The sequence below is a fragment of the Lepisma saccharinum genome, chromosome 24 (assembly GCF_977018435.1).
Source record: "Lepisma saccharinum chromosome 24, izLepSacc3.1, whole genome shotgun sequence".
Lineage (NCBI taxonomy): Eukaryota > Metazoa > Arthropoda > Insecta > Zygentoma > Lepismatidae > Lepisma > Lepisma saccharinum.
In genome coordinates this window covers 53,582,625-53,608,230 of record NC_139252.1, presented here as the reverse complement: position 1 = coordinate 53,608,230, position 25,606 = coordinate 53,582,625, and the positions used below count along the sequence as shown (strand labels likewise).

Sequence of the window (25,606 nt, the reverse complement as noted above, 5' to 3'; positions counted from 1 at the left end):
CCATCCAAGCTTTACAGTTTGAATTTGTTTTAAAGTCAACTTTAAGCTGAAATAATGATTGGTTTTATGTGGAACAATTTATTATGTCATTGTCAGTGCCCTGCTATATGTGGGAAAGTATATACAGGGTGATTCTAAAGGTATAGTACAAACGAAAACCACAGATACCTCCCATGAAATAGAGACGAAAGTTCCCCTTCCACTTTGCCGAGAGATGCCTCCGTGAGGAGCTAGACAACGCCGAAAACGTGTGAAAATGAACTTCACACCTCTGTACAGTAGGGTGGATCGAAAAACCGTTTTTTTCGAAATCGGTCTGCGGCTAGTGCTTAAAGTTTGTGGTTGGTGGTCCTTGTAACCCATAAAAAATTCCAACTTGATCGGATAATATCTTCAGGCTGCACTTTTTAGTCAAAATTTTAAATTTTTATGAAAAAATGTCAAAAATTTGCAATTTTTCCTGATGGGTTCTCGATGTTTCTGGAGTGATTTAATGGCAAAACATTACATATATTGCTTGTACGTTGCTTAATATTAACGGTTTAGTCTGTTTGAATAAGGGAAAATGGTTTCTTAGTTCGCCAAAATTCGTCAAAAAACGCCAAATATACAGAAATGTTACGGATGTTGCGTAGGCAATAACCCGCTATAATTACTCGACCCCACCGACTTAAATTGACCAAAAAAGATAAGGTTATAGGAAAGGAAGTAAACTGCAGCTCTTAGTTCATCGACTAATCGACTATCCAACACTCACCACGAGGAGGTGGCTGCAATCGAGTGCCACCCGCCCACCCACCCAGGTAGACTGGCCTATTTAGGTTTTAAAGTCCGCTTTGGTATAAAACTTTGGTAATATTTTCCTGTCCTCCAATCGAGCTCTAATATAGCCATCTACTTTGGTAAGTACTCCATTTTCTGTAATGTTAGCCACAGATTTTTTGACGCGTCCTTGATAGTTCTATTGCATTTGATGTAAAACCACATGGGAGCTGACTCTTGCAGGGCGCATCATTCGATTGTATGTAGCAACGTCAAATCCATCACCTGTTCTTAAGATGCTGACAGAATTTGTCGTTAAAGTTTACGCCCCCATGTGGTAATACATCAAATGCAATAGAACTATCAAGGACGCGTCAAAAAATCTGTGGCTAACATTACAGAAAATGGAGTACTTACCAAAGTAGATGGCTATATTAGAGCTCGATTGGAGGACAGGAAAATATTACCAAAGTTTTATACCAAAGCGGACTTTAAAACCTAAATAGGCCAGTCTACCTGGGTGGGTGGGCGGGTGGCACTCGATTGCAGCCACCTCCTCGTGGTGAGTGTTGGATAGTCGATTAGTCGATGAACTAGGAGCTGCAGTTTATTTCCTTTCCTATAACCTTATCTTTTTTGGTCAATTTAAGTCGGTGGGGTCGAGTAATTATAGCGGGTTATTGCCTACGCAACATCCGTAACATTTCTGTATATTTGGCATTTTTTGACGAATTTTGGCGAACTAAGAAACCATTTTCCCTTATTCAAACACACTAAACCGTTAATATTAAGCAACGTACAAGCAATATATGTAATGTTTTGCCATTAAATCACTCCAGAAACATCGAGAACCCATCAGGAAAAATTGCAAATTTTTGACATTTTTTCATAAAAATTTAAAATTTTGACTAAAAAGTGCAGCCTGAAGATATTATCCGACCAAGTTGGAATTTTTTATGGGTTACAAGGACCACCAACCACAAACTTTAAGCACTAGCCGCAGACCGATTTCGAAAAAAACGGTTTTTCGATCCACCCTACTGTATAGCCAGTACCAGTGAAGATAGAAAGGCGGAACAAACGAAGTCAAAAGGAACACCAAAGTCGCCCATCCAAAAAACACTAGGCGGCAGCTGCGCAACGCATGCGCATGGGTTTCCACAAAGGAAATAGGAGTGTCCCACAAGACAAGTGAAGGGAAAGGGTAGCGATTGACAACGGTAGGGACAAAAGAAGCAATGAAGCATGAAGTAACAATTGCACAGCGGAAAACAAACACATGCAGCGCGTGGGGAGTCCCCAAACACAGTGGGGAGACATCGCAGCAAGAACAAAGCACGGTTCAACAAAAGAGAAAGAGGACCGGACGGGGAATGGTACCTGTCAAGGAGACAACAAATGCGGGACGAGGGATTCCCCGTAGCAGCACCGAGGGGATGTCACACAGAGGTCGTGCGCCAGCAGGACAAACACAGCAACTACGGGCACAGGAGGTTTATTGAGACGCAAATGTGCACTTACAGATAGGAATAGTACGTAGTCGTACCCCGGACTGACGTTGTTACAAAAGTTGCTCAAATTGACGACCACCACATTCAATGCAGGCATTGCAGCGTCGCAGGAAATTCTGGCGAACCCTATCAAAAATCCCTGGCATGGTACACACCTCGGCCGATGCTGCAAGTATCCGCGCTACCAATGTTTCCTTGTCATTCACCGGGGTCTCGTAGACGAGTGTTTTCACATGGCCCCACAAGAAGAAATCCATTGGTGTGAGGTCAGGCGAATGGACGGGCCATGGGACGGGGCCCTCTCTGCCGATCCAGCGCTGTGGGTAGGTACGGTGCAAAAGGGTTCGCACTGTGCATTCAAAATGTGCAGGCGCTCCATCCAATTGAAACCACATACGATGTCGCTCGTTGAGGGGTACATCTTCTAGCAGCTCTGGAAGGACTGATGCAAGAAAGGTGCGATAGAGGCGGCCATTTAAACGTAGTGGCAGCAGATATGGACCGATAATCTGTTCATCGATGATACCTGCCCAGATATTCACTGCAAACTGGGTCTGATGGTGCACCTCGACTGCTGCATGTGGATTTTCATAATCCCACACATGGCTGTTTCGGCAATTGAAGATGCCCTCACGGGTGAATGTTGCCTCGTCCGTGAAAAGCACATGGCGCAAAAAACGGGGATCGTCGGTACAAAACTGCAACAGTCGTTGACAGAATTCCACACGTCGTGGGTAATCCCCAGCCTGCAACGCGTGGACTCGCTGTGGATGATAGGGATACAGCAGATCATCATGAAGGACACGCCACACGTCCTTCATTCTTGCCCGTCTTGCTCGAGCCGACGGGGAGCACTATGTACGATCGGGTGGTGTTTGTGTACACCAATGTGAGGTAACCCAGCAGTTGAACAGACGTGCATACCCCCACGTAGCTTCATTACACGATTGTCCCACGCAGTTTACCTGTCCAGCCTTGCTCGGCCTGGTCTCACACCCACGTGGCAGTGTGCGGCTGCGGTGGTCTGAGGCCATGCTTGGTTTCGGAGCGGAAGGCTGCGGCCGAAGAGGGACTCAGGTTGTTCGGCTGGGGTTGCGCTCGGAAGCAAGCAGGTCAGGTCTGGGAACAGTGGACCTGGTGATCTGGATGGAAACATTCCGACCTCGTCCATTAGTGTCGTCCACCGTACGGAGTGGTGGGGTCTGTACGACACTCCAGCAGCCTTTCGCCCGCTCCCACCCAGCGATGTGCCTCCGGCTTCATTTCTAAGAGGCTGATTGGGCCCCATCACGACGTTTGTTACAACGTCAGAACGGGGTACGTGGTCCTATCTGTACGTGCACCTTTCATTAGCAATAACCTCCTGTGCCCGTACTTGCTGTGTTTGTCCTGCTGGCGCACGACCTCTGTGTGACATCCCCTCGGTGCTGCTACGGGGAATCCCTCGTCCCGCATTTGTTGTCTCCTTGGCAGGTACCATTCCCCGTCCGGTCCTCTTTCTCTTTTGTTGCACCGTGCTTTGTTCTTGCTGCGGTGTCTCCCCACTGTGTTTTGGGGACTCCCCTTGCGCTGCACCGCCAGCGCCGCCATTTCTGCCCCGAACCATGTACGCGTCTGTTGCCTGTCAAGTGTCACGGACCACTTTGCTTGCATTCTCGGTGTGTTTTTACATCCTACGTCGTCCTCCCGTGGTTCTGCAACCCCGCACTACTTTTCTCGACTGCACTGCTTCAGTCATGGTGTTTGTTTCCCGCTGTGCAATTGTTACTTCATGCTTCATAGCTTCTTTTCTCCCTACCGTTGTCGATCGCTACCCTTTCCCTTCACTTGTCTTGCGGGACACTCCTATTTCCTTTGTGGAACCCCACGCGCATGCGTTGCGCAGCTGCCGCCTAGTGTTTTTCGGATGGGCGACTTTGGTGTTCCTTTTGACTTCGTTTCTTCCGCCTTTCTATCTTCACTGGTACTGGCTGTACCGAGGTGTGAAGTTCATTTTCACACGTTTTCGGCGTTGTCTAGCTCCTCACGGAGGCATCTCTCGGCAAAGTGGAAGGGGAACTTTCGTCTCTATTTCATGGGAGGTATCTGTGGTTTTCGTTTGTACTATACCTTTAGAATCACCCTGTATTATGCATTTTTATTTGGAGTGTTGCTTACAAAATGTTGTTATTGTGTGTGTGAGACATCATGCCTAACAGGAGAATGGAAACTGTATTGAGATGTGAATTTCATGTGTTATGTTTGTGATAACCAGTGGCTGCAATTAGGGGGGGGTACTATGCTAAACTTTATCTACCAAGGGAAAGTAACCCCCCCAAGTTTTGGAATCCAACTGCCACCACTGTTGGCAACATTACATAGGGCAGTAGGGAATTTTGGCAGTTTACAGATGGCAGTACAGTTTTAATAATGGTGAAGCTTGGTTCGATACCTGTGAACTGTATAGTGGTTCCGATCCCACTTTAAACTGTTGTTCCGGTCTCACTTAGCCTTTCTGTGACCACAATAAATAGTACCACATAAAACCACTCATTATTTAAGTATAGCACATCTCCACAAGTTACAAGTTAAAAAAACAGAAAATTGATCTCATACAATATAAGCTTCAAAGAAACATGCAAAATTTCCCACTTTCTCACAGGGGTATGGAGGGTCACCACCACCTGAGACATCATTATAAGCAAACATATTAGAAACGACTTCTCACCTTGCTCACCTTATTGGAAGCAGCTCCAGGGTGGACGTAGGCTGCTGCTTTGAGGCGGTGACGAGGGTGGAAGCTGAGAGGATTCCCCTTGAGGGAAAGGCAAAGGAGGGCTGGCAGCTGGGATACTGGAGCAAGCACCTCATGGCTCACAAGGCAGTTGAACGACACGTCCAGGTCCTCCAGAAACTCCAGCCCAGCCAGTCCTGGAGTGAAAAAAGAAACAACTTTAGTTAATAATGAATGGATTTACTATCATTTCAATACAGTGTCCTCAATACTTCAATAAATGTGCTTCTTTTGGTTCACTAACAAACCATGCATATTTCTGTTACCATACAAAACAGTGCTTTTTTACAACTTTACTGGAAATGACGGTAGCCCATTACTAATTTGACCATTCTTTGCATAGGAGGCTGTTAGGTCAGTAGAAATATCAGATTAGTTATGGTACTGTGTACATAAAAGATATTTAATGTTTACTGTATAAAATGTACTTAAAAATATAAATAATAAACATATGTTGATCATGATTATTATAATAAACCATGGGTAGGGAACATAACTGACGCTGGATTCAGAAGAGTACACTGTATAGCAGGGAGAAGTGAAAATGTATCCCCCCAAAGGTCCAGAATATACAGGTACTATGTATATGAAAGATATCCAGTTCTCCCAGTAACTAAAAGTTTTTGGCTCTTTGGCTAGATATGTCACTGAAGAAATATTTAAATCCAAAATAATACATTTTAAAGTGCTTCCTTATTTTTGTTGGTTCTCCACCACTTGAAAAGTACACTGTACAGTGAACCAGGACAAACTGCTGCAATAACAATAAAGAATTACTGTAAATCAATAATGATTGTGGTATAAATTTACAATACCGGAAGAATCTCCGATTGCTTTGAAATTACGCATACTCGCTAACTTCGACCTCGTAATCAAGAATCTGCAGTTAAAAATTGGCGGTCACTTCCAGAAATTGCGAAATTACGTGAACATATTAAAGCTATGATTGTCGATACACTATTATGGTAGCCATGTTTGATGATGTGAACAAGTGAAGTTTGCTATTTTAGAAAATGCCGTCTTGCATAAGGTGGAAAAAATGTTTGCCCCACAAAGCATTCACGGTAAGGTTAGGTTAGGCAAGCATAGTAAAAATTAAGGGTCATCATAAAAATTTTGAAACGCTAATCATTGCAAAAAATAGTTGTTTTCTTCATAAATAAAGGGTGTTTAGTCCATTGATGGACCCACTTATTTCGGCTTATTTTGCAATTTCTAGATGTGACCGCCAAATTTCAAACAATACTTCCGGTATTGTAAATTCTCTCCATAATTGTATTATTTTGGGAGTGAATGTAGAATATAGAGAATGTCTCTAATTTCGTTAATATTTGGTATACTATCTAAATTTGGCCTTCTAATCACGAATCTGTTGTTAAAATGCTGCGGACACGTCTGGAAACCGTGAAAAAAGCTGATGTAAGTTGAATTTTTTTTTTTTAAGAAAAGCTTTTTCTCAGTTTTACGAACAAAATTTTAACTATGATAGATAGATACATAGATAGATAGATTTATTTCCTGTAAGAACCATACATGTAACACTAATTACAAGATTGGTATAGGAAACGTTATATGACATTACAATGTATTATATACGTATTATACATTACTAATGCAAAATGTAGATAACAATTGATAATTAATCAAATTTGATTTGAAAAAATTCCACAACTGAATAAAAACAATGATATATAAGCATACTTTTAAGTTGATTTTTAAATATGTTGAGTGGACAGTCTTTCAATTTCTTAGGCAAATGGTTGCACAATTTATATCCATTAAAGTAAACACTCTTATTAAAATTAGATGTCCTGTGGCTTTCATAATGAATGTCATCTTTCTTCCCCGTTCCATATGAATGTACGCTACTATTTGTTTTAAGATTTGTGTCAAGTCGGTTGGTACTTTATTAGTTATAATTTCCAATTGGCACATGTCACCATGCTTAGTTATGATATGAGTATCGTCAGCAAAGAGAATTATATTGGAGTCGTTAATATTAGCTGGAAGATCATTAATAAAGATAAGAAATAGTAAGGGTCCCAAAATGGAAATCTTGGGGTACACCATGTTTTAGAGGCAAAACATTTGATTGATAATGACTAGCATTATGAGTAACTTCAACATACTGCATTCTTTTTGATAGATATGATTTAAACCAATCGTTGGCTGTGCCTCTAATCCCATACTTATATAATTTCTCAATTAGTATTTTATGGTTAACACAGTCAAAGGCTTTTAAAAGGTCACAGAAAATATTTACAGTATTTAATTTTGAATCCATTGAATGTAAAATGTTAGAATAAACTCATAAAGTGCAGTTTCTGTAACTTATTTTCTATGAATCCATGCTGACTAGACGTAATTATATTAAATTTTGTAAGCAAGTCTTTCAATCTTTTATGCATTAGTCCTTCTAGGGTTTTATCTAACAATGATAATAGAGATATTGGTCTATAATTATCAATACTTGAGGTGTCACCCTTTTTATAAATAGGTATAACTCTTGATAATTTAAGCTTGTCTGGGAAAACTCCAGCTCTAAAAGATTCGTTACATAAAAAGGTAAGCACTTTTAAGATATTGGGGAACATTTTTTAATTATAGCATCTGGTATCCCATCATAACCTGCACTTTTCTTCCTCATGCGGGCATTTATGAGAGAATCAAGTTCGTGTTCAGTTACGGGATATATGAACATAGAGTGATTATTAGTTTTGGTAACACTTTACTATACCAGAGACGGATTTCTTCAAATTTACAGGAGAAAGTACTCACGCAAATCATTTTCTGTAGCATTGTTGATGTTCGGTAATGTAGTTTTGATCCATTTTAATGTGAATGCATGTGGTTTTCTACGAAAATCTCTTTCCGACGTGCTATGCTGCTGCCGCCATTTACTTTCTGCATGAGAGCACAATGTTTCATGTGTTTGATGACGTAAACGCCGTAGTCAGTGTTTCAACCCACGCAGTCTTTTCGCTGTTAGATGACGTGTCGTTGTCCGTATATGCTAAATTGAACGAAAGGAGTGCTAATGGAACCTAACCCAACAGGCCTAACCTAACCTAGTAGGCATACCTCGTCCCCGTGATGGTTTTTGGGGCTAGCGTCAATGGTTTAATAATTACTCTTTATGTCAAAAATTGAACTTCTTTTCGTGAAAAAATTTCGTGGTGTTTTTAATTATTTTTTTAAATTTAGGTATTTTTCGATGAACAAGGTTGCAACACTGCATGCACACTCCAAATTGACAAAACACTGAAACACTGGCACAACGCGCGATGAACGGGTAATCTATCGCCATATTGTGTAGAAATAAGGAAGAACAGTAAGTACTCGTTAATGTAAGAAATATACATTATTTTCATTAGAAATTCATTATTTCACCTAAATAAATGTTCCGCAATGCAGAATAGTACGTTAGCAATGTAAAAAAGAGCGAAATAAATCATTGACAGGTGTCTCTGGTATAGTAAAGTAGTTTTGAGCGGCATTTATCGGTTCATAAGTTTGGTAACACTGCATATCAGCTGAGGACACTGCATATCAGCTGATGATATACAACGTGAGTCAAGATTTGGCCCGCCGAATTAGCAACGACCAATAAATAATTATAATGTTAAAAATTACTCTTTTTTCATGGAAAAAAAGGGATCCCCAGCTTGAAAAATGTTCCGCTATGCATATGAGGTAAGTAGAAATGATTTTTATTTGAAAATAAACGAGTTTAATGTGTCTCCGGCTTATACAACTGTTACCCAACATTTTTTCTTTTCACATGATATTCTAATTCCTTGCGTTACCCATTTTTTAATTGGAGATTGCTTATTTCTATATGGTTTGGCAGGAAAGGCTAATTCAAAGTTGTACTGGAATATGTTTATGAAGGCATTAAACATGTCGTTGACAGATTGAGCTCTGTACACATCTTCCCACGTTTCAGATTTTAAGAGTTGGTTAAAATAATTAATATGTTCCATACTAAAATTTATTTTATTGGTATATATAAAATCCTTATTGATTTTATTTTTGTGAGTTTTAAAGTTAAGATTATTAATTTCAAGTTTCTGATACGAATGGTCAGACAGTCCAGCTTCACCTATACTTGATATGCAATCACTTTTAGTAATATTAGTGATTATTTGATCTATACAAGTTTGAAAAGTAATTGTAATCCTAGTTGGTTTGTCAATTATAGCGTTTAAATTGAATTGTTTTAATAAGTTATTCATTTCTTTAGTATGGGTATGCTTAACTAAAAAAACAATATTTAAATCTCCACATATAATTAATTTATGATTCTTTTTTGTTAGATAATCCATGACTTTTATAAAATTATGCTTGCCTAACCTAACCTTGCCGGAAATGGTTCGTGAGGCTATCCGTGAATGATTTTTGGAGCTAGCCGTCAATGGTTTGTGGGGCTATCCGTGCATAGTTCGTGGGGCTACCTGTGAATTTTTACACGTGTCCGCGGCATTGTAACAACAGATTCGTGTTTAGAAGGTCAAATTTAGTTAGTATACCAAATATTAATGTAATTAGAGACATTCTCTATATTCTTCATTCATACCTTATTTTGAAATAGTCAACAATAGTTATGCAAACTTTTAAGAACAATGCTATTTAAATCCATACCTGAGATTTGTTCAAGGCAGTTATTCTTGATACACAGAACACGTATCTTCTTTTGAGCATGCCTGTGCAAAGGCGGAATAGATTCAAGTCGATTGTAACTCAGATTTAAATACTTCAGATTGGGCAAGCACTGGATGCCCTGTGCACTGTTTATTTTGTTATGGCTCAAGTCCAGCACCTCAAGCCATGGAACACAAGTCAATGACTGATCCAATGAAACAATCGAATTGTAGCTGAAAATAGCTTCCTTCAGTTCATCCCAAGCAGCAGGTTCAGTCTGGTCGCCTCCACATGCCACCAACAAGTCTGACAGCCAATGGAGGCAGCGAAAGCATATGATTGCTTTCAGCTGACAACGAACGTTTTGAAGTCCACTGACACATCGTATGGGAATCTTACTTATTTCGAGGAACTTTAAATTCTTGAACATTGTAATGTCAACACCACCTTCCAATGTAATACGTGCATTGCTAATTTTTAGGCTACCAACTTTTTGCACAAAGTCATGCAAGAATTGAAGATCATAGAAAAGTTCCACATTGGATTTGTTGGTTTTCAGGACTTCGAAGGAGGAACTTGTTTCTTGTTCAGCCACCAAATGGAAACAATTATTCAGTTCCTGCAGTAGCTCTGCGGAGAGTAAAAGTTTGCTAAATCCATTTAGCACTTTGTCCCAATTTTCTCTAAGAAGTAAGCCCAACTTCAAAATGTTAATCTTCTCCATATTTCCACAACCATATTTCATCTGCAAAGAATAAATACGGTAACATAGTTACTACACAAATAACAAGTTTTTTGGTGTTTCAGATATTTATGCCCCAACTGTGCTCCATCCGGCTCATTTAGACAGGCCAACACTAGCACCAAAGCAACTACAGCTCCTTCTTCTTCTTCTTCTGAACCTGTCAGACAAAACACTGTCGACTTTGGACAATGTTTCTGTATTTATACTATGGGACATCATTAGTCTGTGATATGGGATTTCTGTTACACAACTTTTCCTTACAATACGCAACACATGACACTAAACAATCTTCAATTTTTACACTTTTACATTCTATGTTCTGTTTATAATTCAATTTGACATTTTCGAGCGTATCCATATAAAATCCAAATAATTGGTATTGATAAATCTGATAAAAGAGAAAGTAAAGATATAGGAAATTGAATTTTTAATCTTATCAGATTTTTATATAATATGTTTCGTTGGTGAGAGAATTGATCACATTCCAAAAATAAATGTTGGGCATCTGGATTATCTTTACCACATGTACAATTTTGTTGATGTATAATACCTATTTTCGCTAAATGAGCTGGTGTACGTACATGACCAGTTCGCAATCTATTAATAAAAACTATAACCTGTCTTGGAAGAGGACATCTGTGGAACCATGGTTGACTTGCATCAAATTCCGCCAGCCATCTATATGTATGACCTACCATCGTCAATTGTTCCTTGCACCAAATTTTCCAGTGATTTTTTATTTTAATTTTAACTCTAGGTAATAGATCTGTATAAGGGAGTCTGATGAAAGATATTTGAGGTAAATCCCTTGCTCTCTTAGCGTACATATCTGCCATATTATTACTCTGGTTAATGTGATGTGCCTTGACATATGTAAACTGAACAGTAATATTTTTGGATTGTGCTTGTTGAGTTAATTGTATAATCAATATAATGAAAATAGATTGACGACATAGTTGAGGATATGATGATGTTAGTGCCTCTAAGACACTTAACGCATCTGTTAGAATGAGTATTTTTTTATAGTTATTTTGTATGGAATAAGTTAATGCACGGTAAATAGCATAGCATTCTGCTGTAAAAATTGTAGTGTCTGCTGGTAACCTAAATATTTGGTGTTGATTCATTTCAGGAATATAAAACGCACAACCTACATCCTGAAATTTTTTGGATCCATCAGTATATATGAAAATTAAATCTGGCCATATTTCTCTATACCGAGCGTGCTGACCATGATCTAAAAATTGGACGTTAGCCTGAGCATAAAGAGGCAAATCTAATTTATATACTGGAGGTGAATGATATGTGAAAGAATTTTGGTACGCGTCAGGATCCATACAATAACAATGAAGAAAATAAAATTTCGGGTTGATCGGATCTATAACATTCATAATTGCCCACTGTTTTTGTGTTTCAAATAGCAAATTAAATGGATGATTATGATTCTCCCAGGTTTGAAAAAGAAATTTATTTGTTAATTGTTTGCGCCGATGAGATAGAGCCATCTCTCTATTTTCCATATAAACACTTACGTTTGGACTAGAATTCATCAACCCAGAGCAAATTCGTAATGCTTTGCGTTGTAGTACATCAATTTTTTGTAACTGTTTTGAGGACGCACCACCGTAACTGAAAGCCGCATACTCAAATAAGGAACGAAAGCAGTTTCTGTAAAATAGTAACATAATTGTGGGTTGACTGCCCCACTTAGTAGTTGCCAATCCACGAAGAATGTTTAGGACAGATTTCCCTCTATTTATTAAATAATCTATATGCAGTTTCCAATTATTTTTACGATCGAAATGAATTCCTAAATATTTACATGTAGATACCACTGGGATGTCAGAAATATGATTAATATTATTAGGAAATACATTTTGGCTACGAGAATTAAAAATCATAACTTGAGATTTATTAAGGTTGAAAGATAAACCTACTTCATAAAACCATGCTTGAAGTTTATGTATTAAACGTGTCATGTCTATTAAACCCTGTGTTGCTTGTGGAGTAATTCTGTAAAAACAGAAATCATCTGCATACTGAATAAGTTCAAAATCCTCCAATTGTTCATTGTGTAGAGACTGTGTGTATATATTAAATAGTATAGGACTGAGTGGAGCTCCTTGTGGAATTCCTGTAGTTGTGGATCTAGGCCCCTGGATAGAATTTTGAAACCAGGCAAAAATTTTTCGATCAGCATATAAATTCCAAATTAATCTGGGAATCATAGGAGATATATCTATTCTTTCTAGTAATTGACAAAGTTGCATCAGTGGTACAGCATCATAGGCTTTTTCCACATCGATAAATAAACTATAACAATAGGAATTCATAACAATGTTATTTTGAATTACAGCGTTGAGAATTGCAATGGCATCTTGACTACTATGTTGTAATCTGAAACCAATTTGCGTAGGGGGAAAGAATCTTTGTTTTTCTAAAGTCCACATAAGACGTTTTTGTAGCGTGCGTTCGAATAATTTTTCCAATACTGAAATTAGAACTATTGGTCTGTAGGAACGGGCATTTGATGGTGGTTTATTCGACTTTAATATAGGAATTACTACATGTGTTTTCCATTCTGAAGGTATACTACCCCCGGTATATGTTTTATTGTAAATAGCGACTAAAATATCAAATCCCCTTTTAGGTAAGCTCTTTATAGCTTGGTATGGAATTCCATCCATTCCTGGTGCTGAATTTTTAACTCTATGTAGTATATTATGTAATTCTATGACAGTCACAGCTGGAAACTCTCTTGTAAAAATTTGTTGTGGAACCAGAGGAGGTTGATATTCTATATTTACTGAAGGAGGCGCAATCATGGAGAGAAATTCATTTTGCCAGGTTACATCAATTGTCTGTTTCCTGCTTAGTTTCGGGTGTCTTAAAGAATTAAATTTTTTCCAGATGAGTTTTATAGGTTCAGCATTTCCTAAAGAGTTACAATAATTTATCCAGGCTATTTTTTTGGCTTTTTTGAAAGCTTTTTTAGCAAGAGCCTGACTTCTCTTCCAGGCAATTTTGTGGGTAATTGTGGGTCTGCTAGCAAATGTTTTCTCATCACGTTTACGGTTCTGTTTAGCAGTCTCGCATTCTGGTGTCCACCAATATAATTGTGGGAATCTATGTGTATCTTGCCCTTTTGAACGTACACCTACGATATCCAGAGTTTTTGTAATTAGTTGTATAAATTGAGAATACGAGATATCAGTATTAGATCGTAAATTTTCTGATAATATCAAGGAGTCAATTGTTGTGGAATACAATGACCAATCAATAAGGTTAGTTTTCCAGCGTCTAAGGAGAGGTGTATTTCGCGGGATCTGTACATTATACATAAATCTTCCTTGAACATGTATGGGTAAGTGATCACTTCCACGCATATCCTCATCCACAAACCAGGTAAGTTGGGGGAAAATTTCATCAGACACTATGGTTAGATCTATCACAGAAGGATTATTTCCGGATCGAGGAATATGTGTTATGGAACCATCATTAAGTATGATAAAATTATTATGTTCTATCCAGTCCACTAAAATCTGGCCTAAATGATCTGATCGTGAACCGCCCCACATTGGATGATGCCCGTTAAAATCTCCTACACAAATATAAGGGCCTGGAATATTGTCCAGAATACCTTGAAAATCTTGTAGTTGAATTTTTTGAGATAACGAATTCGAAGGTATGTAAAAATTAATAATACTGAAATAAAAGTTTTGTATTTTTATGCGCACTGCTATGATTTCTACATGATATCTGTTTACTATATTAATTTTTGGGTATAAAAAAAGAGTTTGGTGGGCCACACTCTCATGAATGTGTATGCTCACACCTCTTTCATTGTGTTGAAATGGCGGACCTATAGTATTATAATATTTTAGATTGTAATTCTCGTATTGCTTTCCTTTAGTCTCTTGTAAACAGAGAATTAAAGGATGGGATTCCTCAATTAGTTTATTTAATTCGATTTTACGTGCGGAAAAACTATTTATATTCCACTGAATTAAAAATTCCATTCCCTACAATATACTATTAATTTTTTCCCCTTTGATTCCTGGATTTATGAAATTAAGTTTTGTAAAACAGTCAAGAGATTCCCTGTTAGCTCATGAATATGTTTAAGTAGTGGTTGTTGTCTTCTAAGTTCTGATATATTTATTAGTGCCGACCACAGCTCTGGCAAAGTTTGCATTAACGATTTATACAGTGCCTGAAGATTTTCCGCTGGAGGATTTGAAATGATCTGTCTATTTGATGATCTATGCTCATGTGGATGTTGCTCAATGTGATTGGATCCAGACTGGGGTTGCGCATTTCGTCCAATTGGGGGTGATGGCGTATTCTCCTCGTCTTCGGATAAACTGTCAAGTGATGAAGATTCATAAAATAGCTCTTTAGGTGGTTTTGGAGTTTTTCGTGTCCATATATTACTTCTACGTGAGTGCAGCCCATCTTTGCTCACACTCGTGTGATTTTTCTGTTTTCGCATTGAGGGTTGCGAGGATGTAACTATTTTAGGAGTTATTGACTCTCTAGTTGTCACAGATATTAATGGACTTGCCATTGTACATTGGATGACCTCAGCGTGAGAGGGGAGCGGTGGAAATTGTTTAGCAGTTAATGGAGGAGCCAAAATGTCTCTTCTGGTTAGAGGTGGTTTATATGTCCCCAATATTTTTGCCTTAGCTTCAAAATAAGATAAGTTTTCCTCCGCCATCCGCGTCTGTATTTGCTGTTCTATTTGTCGTTGAGGGCAATCTGGGGATGTAGCTCTATGATTACCTCGACATATGACACAAATAGAAACTTCTGTGCAGGAATCTCCATGTTTTTCTTTTCCACAGTTGATGCAGATTGCTTTTGAACGGCAGTTCTTAGTTTGATGCGCATAGCGGAAACAGTTTTGACATTGTAAGACAGACCTCGTTCTAGGTCGGACCTCAAAAATTTCACTGTTTACTAGTATTCTTTCTGGTAAGACATTACCCTGAAAGGTTAGGCATATTAATTTTGTGTCTCTCAGATCGAAAGAACCCGTATTATTCCATACTTTCTTCTGCATACGCCTCGCGCTGATGACTGGGATCGCCGATTGCACTCCATCCATAATGTCTTGTACACTGATATCTATGCCAACTCCGAAAATAAGACCGTCTCGCTGTACAAGAGCTTGAGGAATTCTAGCTCGAACCTGTAAATCTTTATGATACATTTCGTTTTGTGTGAAAGCATTTGCAGCTTTTGCATTTGGAAAAGTCACACGGACTCTATTTTTACCACACTGTTCGATCAATTCTATGTCTAGTCCTGCCTTTCGAAATTTATTCCCTAAACTGCCACCGGACAGTTTTCCTATATTTTTTCCTGTTCCCTCTAACAGTACTATATATGGACCTGATTGTGCATTGTCATATGTGTACTGTCGTGATGGAGAATTTTCATTCTCGTTCGATCGGATGATTTTATCTGGTTGGGCAGTTGATTCTGAATCCGCCGATCTCTTTTTTGCACGATGTTCTTGTTTTTCTTCCTCCCCTTTCATGATAGCATCCTCGTCATTCACTCTTGATATATTAGTCTGTAGAAAGACGGGAGTTTCACCACCGCTTAATGCTAATAGGGTATCAGCAGCACATAGGGTTGCTTCTTCCCCCATTACACTGATTAACAGCGTTCAGGTGAGTCAGTTTATCGTTACCACTCTTATTTACACAAATACACACACTAAGTTAATAAATCCAAATTAATTTTCACTTCGAATAACTCACAAGAGGTATTTTATAGTCAAACACGTAATAACTACGAAATAAAAACCGGATAACACAATCACGATCCGAAAAACCTCGTAGCCGAACACAAGCTCAACGCCATTTTTTTTTTCCAGCAACTACAGCTCTGGATTTATTCTCACGCTCAGCAGTTCAAAGGTAACATATCCCATGTTTGCCAACTCTTCTTCTTCTTCTTCATGCCCCTCACCGCTTGAATGGTAGCAGTCTTGGGCAACGGTCTGAGAACATTGAGGGCTATAATTTCGCGCACTAATAGAAACAGCACACTATTGGTTTACACTTCACTTCACTGTCACTATACTACAGTAATGATGAGGGAGGGAATCAAAAGCGAAGGTCGCACTGTCGGGCAAATCCATAGAGAATCCACATTATATAGGGGGAAGGAGATGAAAGTAGAGTGGGCAAGGAGAAGGGGAAAGCAACCTTTTGTCGAAGGAGTCTGTGGAGGAGTGCCTGTCGTTGTGTGTTCCATAGCGGGCATTGGAAAAATAAGTGGGTGGGGGTTTGCCAACTCGACTTACACATTTTTTATTTGAATGTGACGCTTGTCAGCTGTCGGGTCACATTGTTGTTGTTGCTTTATAGTGGCTCGCACCGCCTATCCTTTGCGGTTTCTAGCCATCGGTACTGCATTAAGGGCCTGGTCAAAGCAAACTATTGTAGGTAGTAGCAACCCTGTTGTGTCCCCACGCTTTTGATGGGCAATTGTTCTCCCATTTAAAAATACATGGGGAATTTGATGCTGAACGTGCTCCTATTACATTGAATTGCAAGTTTAATTTCATCTTAACCTCATATAGGCCCTATTATGTCGGAACATATGAACTTCGAACCTCAGGCAGTGTGGTAGTTTTTTCTCTACCTCATAGATATGATCTCCCGAAATGGTCCATTGTAAATAAAGAGGTTATAAAGGCAAATGATGACATGCTTAGAATTTGTAAAAAATTTAAGAATGTAAAGTGGGTTGCAGTGGCGCAGGAACGGGGGGGGGGGAGGTACAGGGGTACATTGTACTCCATCAAATTCTTGAAGGGGGTACTGTAGCCCCCTAAATCGATTGCAGCCACCTCCTCGTGGTGAGTGTTGGATAGTCGATTAGTCGATGAACTAAGAGCTGCAGTTTACTTCCTTTCCTATAACCTTATCTTTTTTGGTCAATTTAAGTCGGTGGGGTCGAGTAATTATAGCGGGTTATTGCCTACGCAACATCCGTAACATTTCTGTATATTTGGCATTTTTTGACGAATTTTGGCGAACTAAGAAACCATTTTCCCTTATTCAAACACACTAAACCGTTAATATTAAGCAACGTACAAGCAATATATGTAATGTTTTGCCATTAAATCACTCCAGAAACATCGAGAACCCATCAGGAAAAATTGCAAATTTTTGACATTTTTTCATAAAAATTTAAAATTTTGACTAAAAAGTGCAGCCTGAAGATATTATCCGATCAAGTTGGAATTTTTTATGGGTTACAAGGACCACCAACCACAAACTTTAAGCACTAGCCGCAGACCGATTTCGAAAAAAACGGTTTTTCGATCCACCCTACTGTATAGCCAGTACCAGTGAAGATAGAAAGGCGGAACAAACGAAGTCAAAAGGAACACCAAAGTCGCCCATCCAAAAAACACTAGGCGGCAGCTGCGCAACGCATGCGCATGGGGTTCCACAAAGGAAATAGGAGTGTCCCGCAAGACAAGTGAAGGGAAAGGGTAGCGATCGACAACGGTAGGGACAAAAGAAGCAATGAAGCATGAAGTAACAATTGCACAGCGGAAAACAAACACATGCAGCACGTGGGGAGTCCCCAAACACAGTGGGGAGACATCGCAGCAAGAACAAAGCACGGTTCAACAAAAGAGAAAGAGGACCGGACGGGGAATGGTACCTGTCAAGTAGACAACAAATGCGGGACGAGGGATTCCCCGTAGCAGCACCGAGGGGATGTCACACAGAGGTCGTGCGCCAGCAGGACAAACACAGCAACTACGGGCACAGGAGGTTTATTGAGACGCAAAGGTGCACTTACAGATATGAATAGTACGTAGTACGTAGTCGTACCCCGGACTGACGTTGTTACAAAAGTTGCTCAAATTGACGACCACCACATTCAATGCAGGCATTGCAGCGTCGCAGGAAATTCTGGTGAACCCTATCAAAAATCCCTGGCATGGTACACACCTCGGCCGATGCTGCAAGTATCCGCGCTACCAATGTTTCCTTGTCATTCACCGGGCTCTCGTAGACGAGTGTTTTCACATGGCCCCACAAGAAGAAATCCATTGGTGTGAGGTCAGGCGAATGGACGGGCCATGGGATGGGGCCCTCTCTGCCGATCCAGCGCTGTGGGTAGGTACGGTGCAAAAGGGTTCGCACTGTGCATTCAAAATGTGCAGGCGCTCCATCCAATTGAAACCACATACGATGTCGCTCGTTGAGGGGTACATCTTCTAGCAGCTCTGGAAGGACTGATGCAAGAAAGGTGCGATAGAGGCGGCCATTTAAACGTAGTGGCAGCAGATATGGACCGATAATCTGTTCATCGATGATACCTGCCCAGATATTCACTGCAAACTGGGTCTGATGGTGCACCTCGACTGCTGCATGTGGATTTTCATAATCCCACACATGGCTGTTTCGGCAATTGAAGATGCCCTCACGGGTGAATGTTGCCTCGTCCGTGAAAAGCACATGGCGCAAAAAACGGGGATCGTCGGTACAAAACTGCAACAGTCGTTGACAGAATTCCACACGTCGTGGGTAATCCCCAGCCTGCAACGCGTGGACTCGCTGTGGATGATAGGGATACAGCAGATCATCATGAAGGACACGCCACACGTCCTTCATTCTTGCCCGTCTTGCTCGAGCCGACGGGGAGCACTATGTACGATCGGGTGGTGTTTGTGTACACCAATGTGAGGTAACCCAGCAGTTGAACAGACGTGCATACCCCCACGTAGCTTCATTACACGATTGTCCCACGCAGTTTACCTGTCCAGCCTTGCTCGGCCTGGTCTCACACCCACGTGGCAGTGTGCGGCTGCGGTGGTCTGAGGCCATGCTTGGTTTCGGAGCGGAAGGCTGCGGCCGAAGAGGGACTCAGGTTGTTCGGCTGGGGTTGCGCTCGGAAGCAAGCAGGTCAGGTCTGGGAACAGTGGACCTGGTGATCTGGATGGAAACATTCCGACCTCGTCCATTAGTGTCGTCCACCGTACGGAGTGGTGGGGTCTGTACGACACTCCAGCAGCCTTTCGCCCGCTCCCACCCAGCGATGTGCCTCCGGCTTCATTTCTAAGAGGCTGATTGGGCCCCATCACGACGTTTGTTACAACGTCAGAACGGGGTACGTGGTCCTATCTGTACGTGCACCTTTCATTAGCAATAACCTCCTGTGCCCGTACTTGCTGTGTTTGTCCTGCTGGCGCACGACCTCTGTGTGACATCCCCTCGGTGCTGCTACGGGGAATCCCTCGTCCCGCATTTGTTGTCTCCTTGGCAGGTACCATTCCCCGTCCGGTCCTCTTTCTCTTTTGTTGCACCGTGCTTTGTTCTTGCTGCGGTGTCTCCCCACTGTGTTTTGGGGACTCCCCTTGCGCTGCACCGCCAGCGCCGCCATTTCTGCCCCGAACCATGTACGCGTCTGTTGCCTGTCAAGTGTCACGGACCACTTTGCTTGCATTCTCGGTGTGTTTTTACATCCTACGTCGTCCTCCCGTGGTTCTGCAACCCCGCACTACTTTTCTCGACTGCACTGCTTCAGTCATGGTGTTTGTTTCCCGCTGTGCAATTGTTACTTCATGCTTCATAGCTTCTTTTCTCCCTACCGTTGTCGATCGCTACCCTTTCTCTTCACTTGTCTTGCGGGACACTCCTATTTCCTTTGTGGAACCCCATGCGCATGCGTTGCGCAGCTGCCGCCTAGTGTTTTTCGGATGGGCGACTTTGGTGTTCCTTTTGACTTCGTTTCTTCCGCCTTTCTATCTTCACTGGTACTGGCTGTACCGAGGTGTGAAGTTCATTTTCACACGTTTTCGGCGTTGTCTAGCTCCTCACGGAGGCATCTCTCGGCAAAGTGGAAGGGGAACTTTCGTCTCTATTTCATGGGAGGTATCTGTGGTTTTCGTTTGTACTATACCTTTAGAATCACCCTGTATTATGCATTTTTATTTGGAGTGTTGCTTACAAAATGTTGTTATTGTGTGTGTGAGACATCATGCCTAACAGGAGAATGGAAACTGTATTGAGATGTGAATTTCATGTGTTATGTTTGTGGTAACCAGTGGCTGCAATTAGGGGGGGGTACTATGCTAAACTTTATCTACCAAGGGAAAGTAACCCCCCCAAGTTTTGGAATCCAACTGCCACCACTGTTGGCAACATTACATAGGGCAGTAGGGAATTTTGGCAGTTTACAGATGGCAGTACAGTTTTAATAATGGTGAAGCTTGGTTCGATACCTGTGAACTGTATAGTGGTTCCGATCCCACTTTAAACTGTTGTTCCGGTCTCACTTAGCCTTTCTGTGACCACAATAAATAGTACCACATAAAACCACTCATTATTTAAGTATAGCACATCTCCACAAGTTACAAGTTAAAAAAACAGAAAATTGATCTCATACAATATAAGCTTCAAAGAAACATGCAAAATTTCCCACTTTCTCACAGGGGTATGGAGGGTCACCACCACCTGAGACATCATTATAAGCAAACATATTAGAAACGACTTCTCACCTTGCTCACCTTATTGGAAGCAGCTCCAGGGTGGACGTAGGCTGCTGCTTTGAGGCGGTGACGAGGGTGGAAGCTGAGAGGATTCCCCTTGAGGGAAAGGCAAAGGAGGGCTGGCAGCTGGGATACTGGAGCAAGCACCTCATGGCTCACAAGGCAGTTGAACGACACGTCCAGGTCCTCCAGAAACTCCAGCCCAGCCAGTCCTGGAGTGAAAAAAGAAACAACTTTAGTTAATAATGAATGGATTTACTATCATTTCAATACAGTGTCCTCAATACTTCAATAAATGTGCTTCTTTTGGTTCACTAACAAACCATGCATATTTCTGTTACCATACAAAACAGTGCTTTTTTACAACTTTACTGGAAATGACGGTAGCCCATTACTAATTTGACCATTCTTTGCATAGGAGGCTGTTAGGTCAGTAGAAATATCAGATTAGTTATGGTACTGTGTACATAAAAGATATTTAATGTTTACTGTATAAAATGTACTTAAAAATATAAATAATAAACATATGTTGATCATGATTATTATAATAAACCATGGGTAGGGAACATAACTGACGCTGGATTCAGAAGAGTACACTGTATAGCAGGGAGAAGTGAAAATGTATCCCCCCAAAGGTCCAGAATATACAGGTACTATGTATATGAAAGATATCCAGTTCTCCCAGTAACTAAAAGTTTTTGGCTCTTTGGCTAGATATGTCACTGAAGAAATATTTAAATCCAAAATAATACATTTTAAAGTGCTTCCTTATTTTTGTTGGTTCTCCACCACTTGAAATGTACACTGTACAGTGAACCAGGACAAACTGCTGCAATAACAATAAAGAATTACTGTAAATCAATAATGATTGTGGTATAAATTTACAATACCGGAAGAATCTCCGATTGCTTTGAAATTACGCATACTCGCTAACTTCGACCTCGTAATCAAGAATCTGCAGTTAAAAATTGGCGGTCACTTCCAGAAATTGCGAAATTACGTGAACATATTAAAGCTATGATTGTCGATACACTATTATGGTAGCCATGTTTGATGATGTGAACAAGTGAAGTTCGCTATTTTAGAAAATGCCATCTTGCATAAGGTGGAAAAAATGATTGCCCCACAAAGCATTCACGGTAAGGTTAGGTTAGGCAAGCATAGTAAAAATTAAGGGTCGTCATAAAAGTTTTGAAACGCTAATCATTGCAAAAAATAGTTGTTTTCTTCATAAATAAAGGGTGTTTAGTCCATTGATGGACCCACTTATTTCGGCTTATTTTGCAATTTCTAGATGTGACCGCAAAATTTCAAACAATACTTCCGGTATTGTAAATTCTCTCCATAATTGTATTATTTTGGGAGCGAATGTAGAATATAGAGAATGTCTCTAATTTCGTTAATATTTGGTATACTATCTAAATTTGGCCTTCTAATCACGAATCTGTTGTTAAAATGCTGCGGACACATCTGGAAACCGTGAAAAAAGCTGATGTAAGTTGAATTTTTTTTTTTCAAGAAAAGCTTTTTCTCAGTTTTACGAACAAAATTTTAACTATGATAGATAGATAGATTTATTTCCTGTAAGAACCATACATGTAACACTAATTACAAGATTGGTATAGGAAACGTTATATGACATTACAATGTATTATACCACGTGAGGCACCTAAAAGTACCACCTGAAATAGCGAAGAAACCAGAAACAGTAGCGATGTGAGGTTTGCGGGAAACAATAATATCAAATGGGGCTCGTAAATCGGAGGTATGGGGTGGGTCGAAAAATATTGACAAATGGGGCATCTGGAGCAAAGTCATATTTTTTTAAATGGAACGATATACAATAACATGCATAATATAAAAGAGCACACGCAGAGAAACACAACGCCGTTGGTCTCATGCATCTACTGCACATAGGAACGAAGATATGGCCATGTGAAAATATGTAAACAAACTAACAAGTGGCCCACTTGACCGTCAGTACCACAGCATGTACAAGTATGAGATGTCGGAAGCCATTGGACAAGATGAAGACAGAACGTGTTAAAGGAAGAAAAAATACAGTAGACATCGTCAGCACCATGTATTTGACAGTGTTACAGCATAAGGAAAATGACCATGACAGTATGTCGAAGAACCACTGCGTAAGAAGCGAAAACCTGTCAAAGTGTGTGTTCAAAGTGGTGGCCGTCAGCTGCGATACAGGCAACGAGGCGCCCACGCAAAGATCGTTGCACAGAATGTAGCATCTCGTAGGGAATGTCCCTACAGGCTGCAGTAATGCGGTGTTGCATATCCTCTGGAGTTGTTGGCACATCCCGGTAGACAATGTCCTTCAGCTTTCCCCACAGGAAAAAGTCTAACGGTGTCAAATCTGGGGAACGAGCCGAACATTTGACAGGCCCTCCACGTCCAATCCAACGATTTGGAAATGTATTTTCCACACATGCTGTAGCGCATCTTACACTGTGAGCTGGGCACCCATCATGTTGGTACCACATGTCCCTCCTTGTCTGAAGTGGTATGTCCTCCAATAGTACAGGCAGTTCATGTTGTAAAAACTGTATGTATCGGTCAGCATTCAGTGTCCCTTATATAAAAAAAGGGCCAATGAGATGTTCACCCACTATACCACACCACACGTTCACACTCCATGGGCGCTGGCGTTCCACTTGGCGAAGCAAATGTGGATTTGTCACCGACCAATAGTGCATGTTCCTTAGGTTGACATTTCCATGATTGGTAAAAGTTGCCTCGTCAGTGAAGAGGATACGTGACAAATCGGGTGTGTCGTGTCATAACAACCATGTGCAAAACCGAACACGGTCCACAAAATCATTCCCGTGAAGTTCCTGATGGAGGGAGATATGATATGGGTGAAACTTGTGTGTGTGCAGAATGCGCAATACACTTCGCTGACTCATCCCAGAATCCCTGGCAATTTCACGGGAGCTAACGTGCAGATTCACAGCAACAGCAGCGAGAACATTTGTTGCACCTGCCTCACCTGTAGTTGGCTTGTTCCGCACACGTGCTCGTGGTGTTACACTTCCGGTGTCTCTTAATTTAATAAATAACTTACCAAACAGACGTCGAGATGGCTGTCGTCTGTCCGGATATCTCTCTGCCTACACACGGTAGGCTTTGGAGGCATTCTTTCGGCATTCCCCATAAATCACGATCATGTCCGCTTTTTCTATGTTTGTAAACACCATAATCTTCGCTCTTACCACTACGACTGCTTGCTATGAACTAACACGATCTCGTGGACCTGCTATCAAAACTTGCTCTGCGTAAAGGCAGTTCTGTCAGGCACCTGAGAAGTCTTACATGCCGTAGTACTGACGGTCAAGTGGGCCACTTGTTAGTTTGTTTACATATTTTCACATGGCCATATCTTCGTTCCTATGTGCAGTAGATGCACGAGACCAACGGCGTTGTGTTTCTCTGCGTGTGCTCTTTTATATTATGCATGTTATTGTATATCGTTCCATTTAAAAAAATATGACTTTGCTCCAGATGCCCCATTTGTCGATATTTTTCGACACACCCCATACCTCCAATTTACGAGCCCCATTTGATATTATTGTTTCCCGCAAACCTCACATCGCTACTGTTTCTGGTTTCTTCGCTATTTCAGGTGGTACTTTTAGGTGCCTCACGCGGTATACGTATTATACATTACTAATGCAAAATGTAGATAACAATTGATAATTAATCAAATTTGATTTGAAAAAATTCCACAACCGAATAAAAACAATGATATATAAGCATACTTTTAAGTTGATTTTTAAATATGTTGAGTGGACAGTCTTTCAATTTCTTAGGCAAATGGTTGTACAATTTATATACATTAAAGTAAACACTCTTATTAAAATTAGATGTCCTGTGGCTTTCATAATGAATGTCATCTTTCTTCCCCATTCCATACGAATGTACGCTACTATTTGTTTTAAGATTTGTGTCAAGTCGGTTAGTACTTTATTAGTTATAATTTCCAATTGGCACAAGTCACCATGCTTAGTTATGATATGAGTATCGTCAGCAAAGAGAATTATATTGGAGTCGTTAATATTAGCTGGAAGATCATTAATAAAGGTAAGAAAAAGTAAGGGTCCCAAAATGGAAATCTTGGGGTACACCATGTTTTAGAGGCAAAACATTTGATTGATAATGACTAGCATTATGAGTAACTTCAACATACCTCATTCTTTTTCATAGATATGATTTAAACCAATCATTGGCTGTGCCTGTAATCCCATACTTATATAATTTCTCAATTAGTATTTTATGGTTAACACAGCCAAAGGCTTTTGAAAGGTCACAGAAAATATTTACAGTATTTAATTTTGAATCCATTGAATGTAAAATGTTAGAATAAACTCATAAAGTGCAGTTTCTGTAACTTATTTTCAATGAATCCATGCTGACTAGACGTAATTATATTAAATTTTGTAAGCAAGTCTTTCAATCTTTTATGCATTAGTCCTTCTAGGGTTTTATCTAACCATGATAATAGAGATATTGGTCTATAATTATCAATACTTGAGGTGTCACCCTTTATATAAATAGGTATAACTCTTGATAATTTAAGCTTGTCTGGGAAAACTCCAGCTCTAAAAGATTCGTTACATAAAAAGGTA

The 25,606-nt window shown here is 40.2% G+C and overlaps 1 protein-coding gene across 1 annotated transcript in view; it reads right to left on the bottom strand.

The window, feature by feature from the left end:
• Window positions 1–25,606, bottom strand: part of LOC145978096 (uncharacterized) — a 132,129-nt gene that overhangs the window by 71,938 nt on the left and 34,585 nt on the right. Inside the window, exons 3-5 of the mRNA XM_083110537.1 lie at window positions 20,973–21,175; window positions 9,688–10,432; window positions 4,981–5,183 (exon numbers count right to left, since the gene is read on the bottom strand). Of these exons, the coding sequence (XP_082966663.1) occupies window positions 4,981–5,183; window positions 9,688–10,432; window positions 20,973–21,175 (1,151 nt within the window). The remainder of the gene's footprint in view (window positions 1–4,980; window positions 5,184–9,687; window positions 10,433–20,972; window positions 21,176–25,606) is intronic.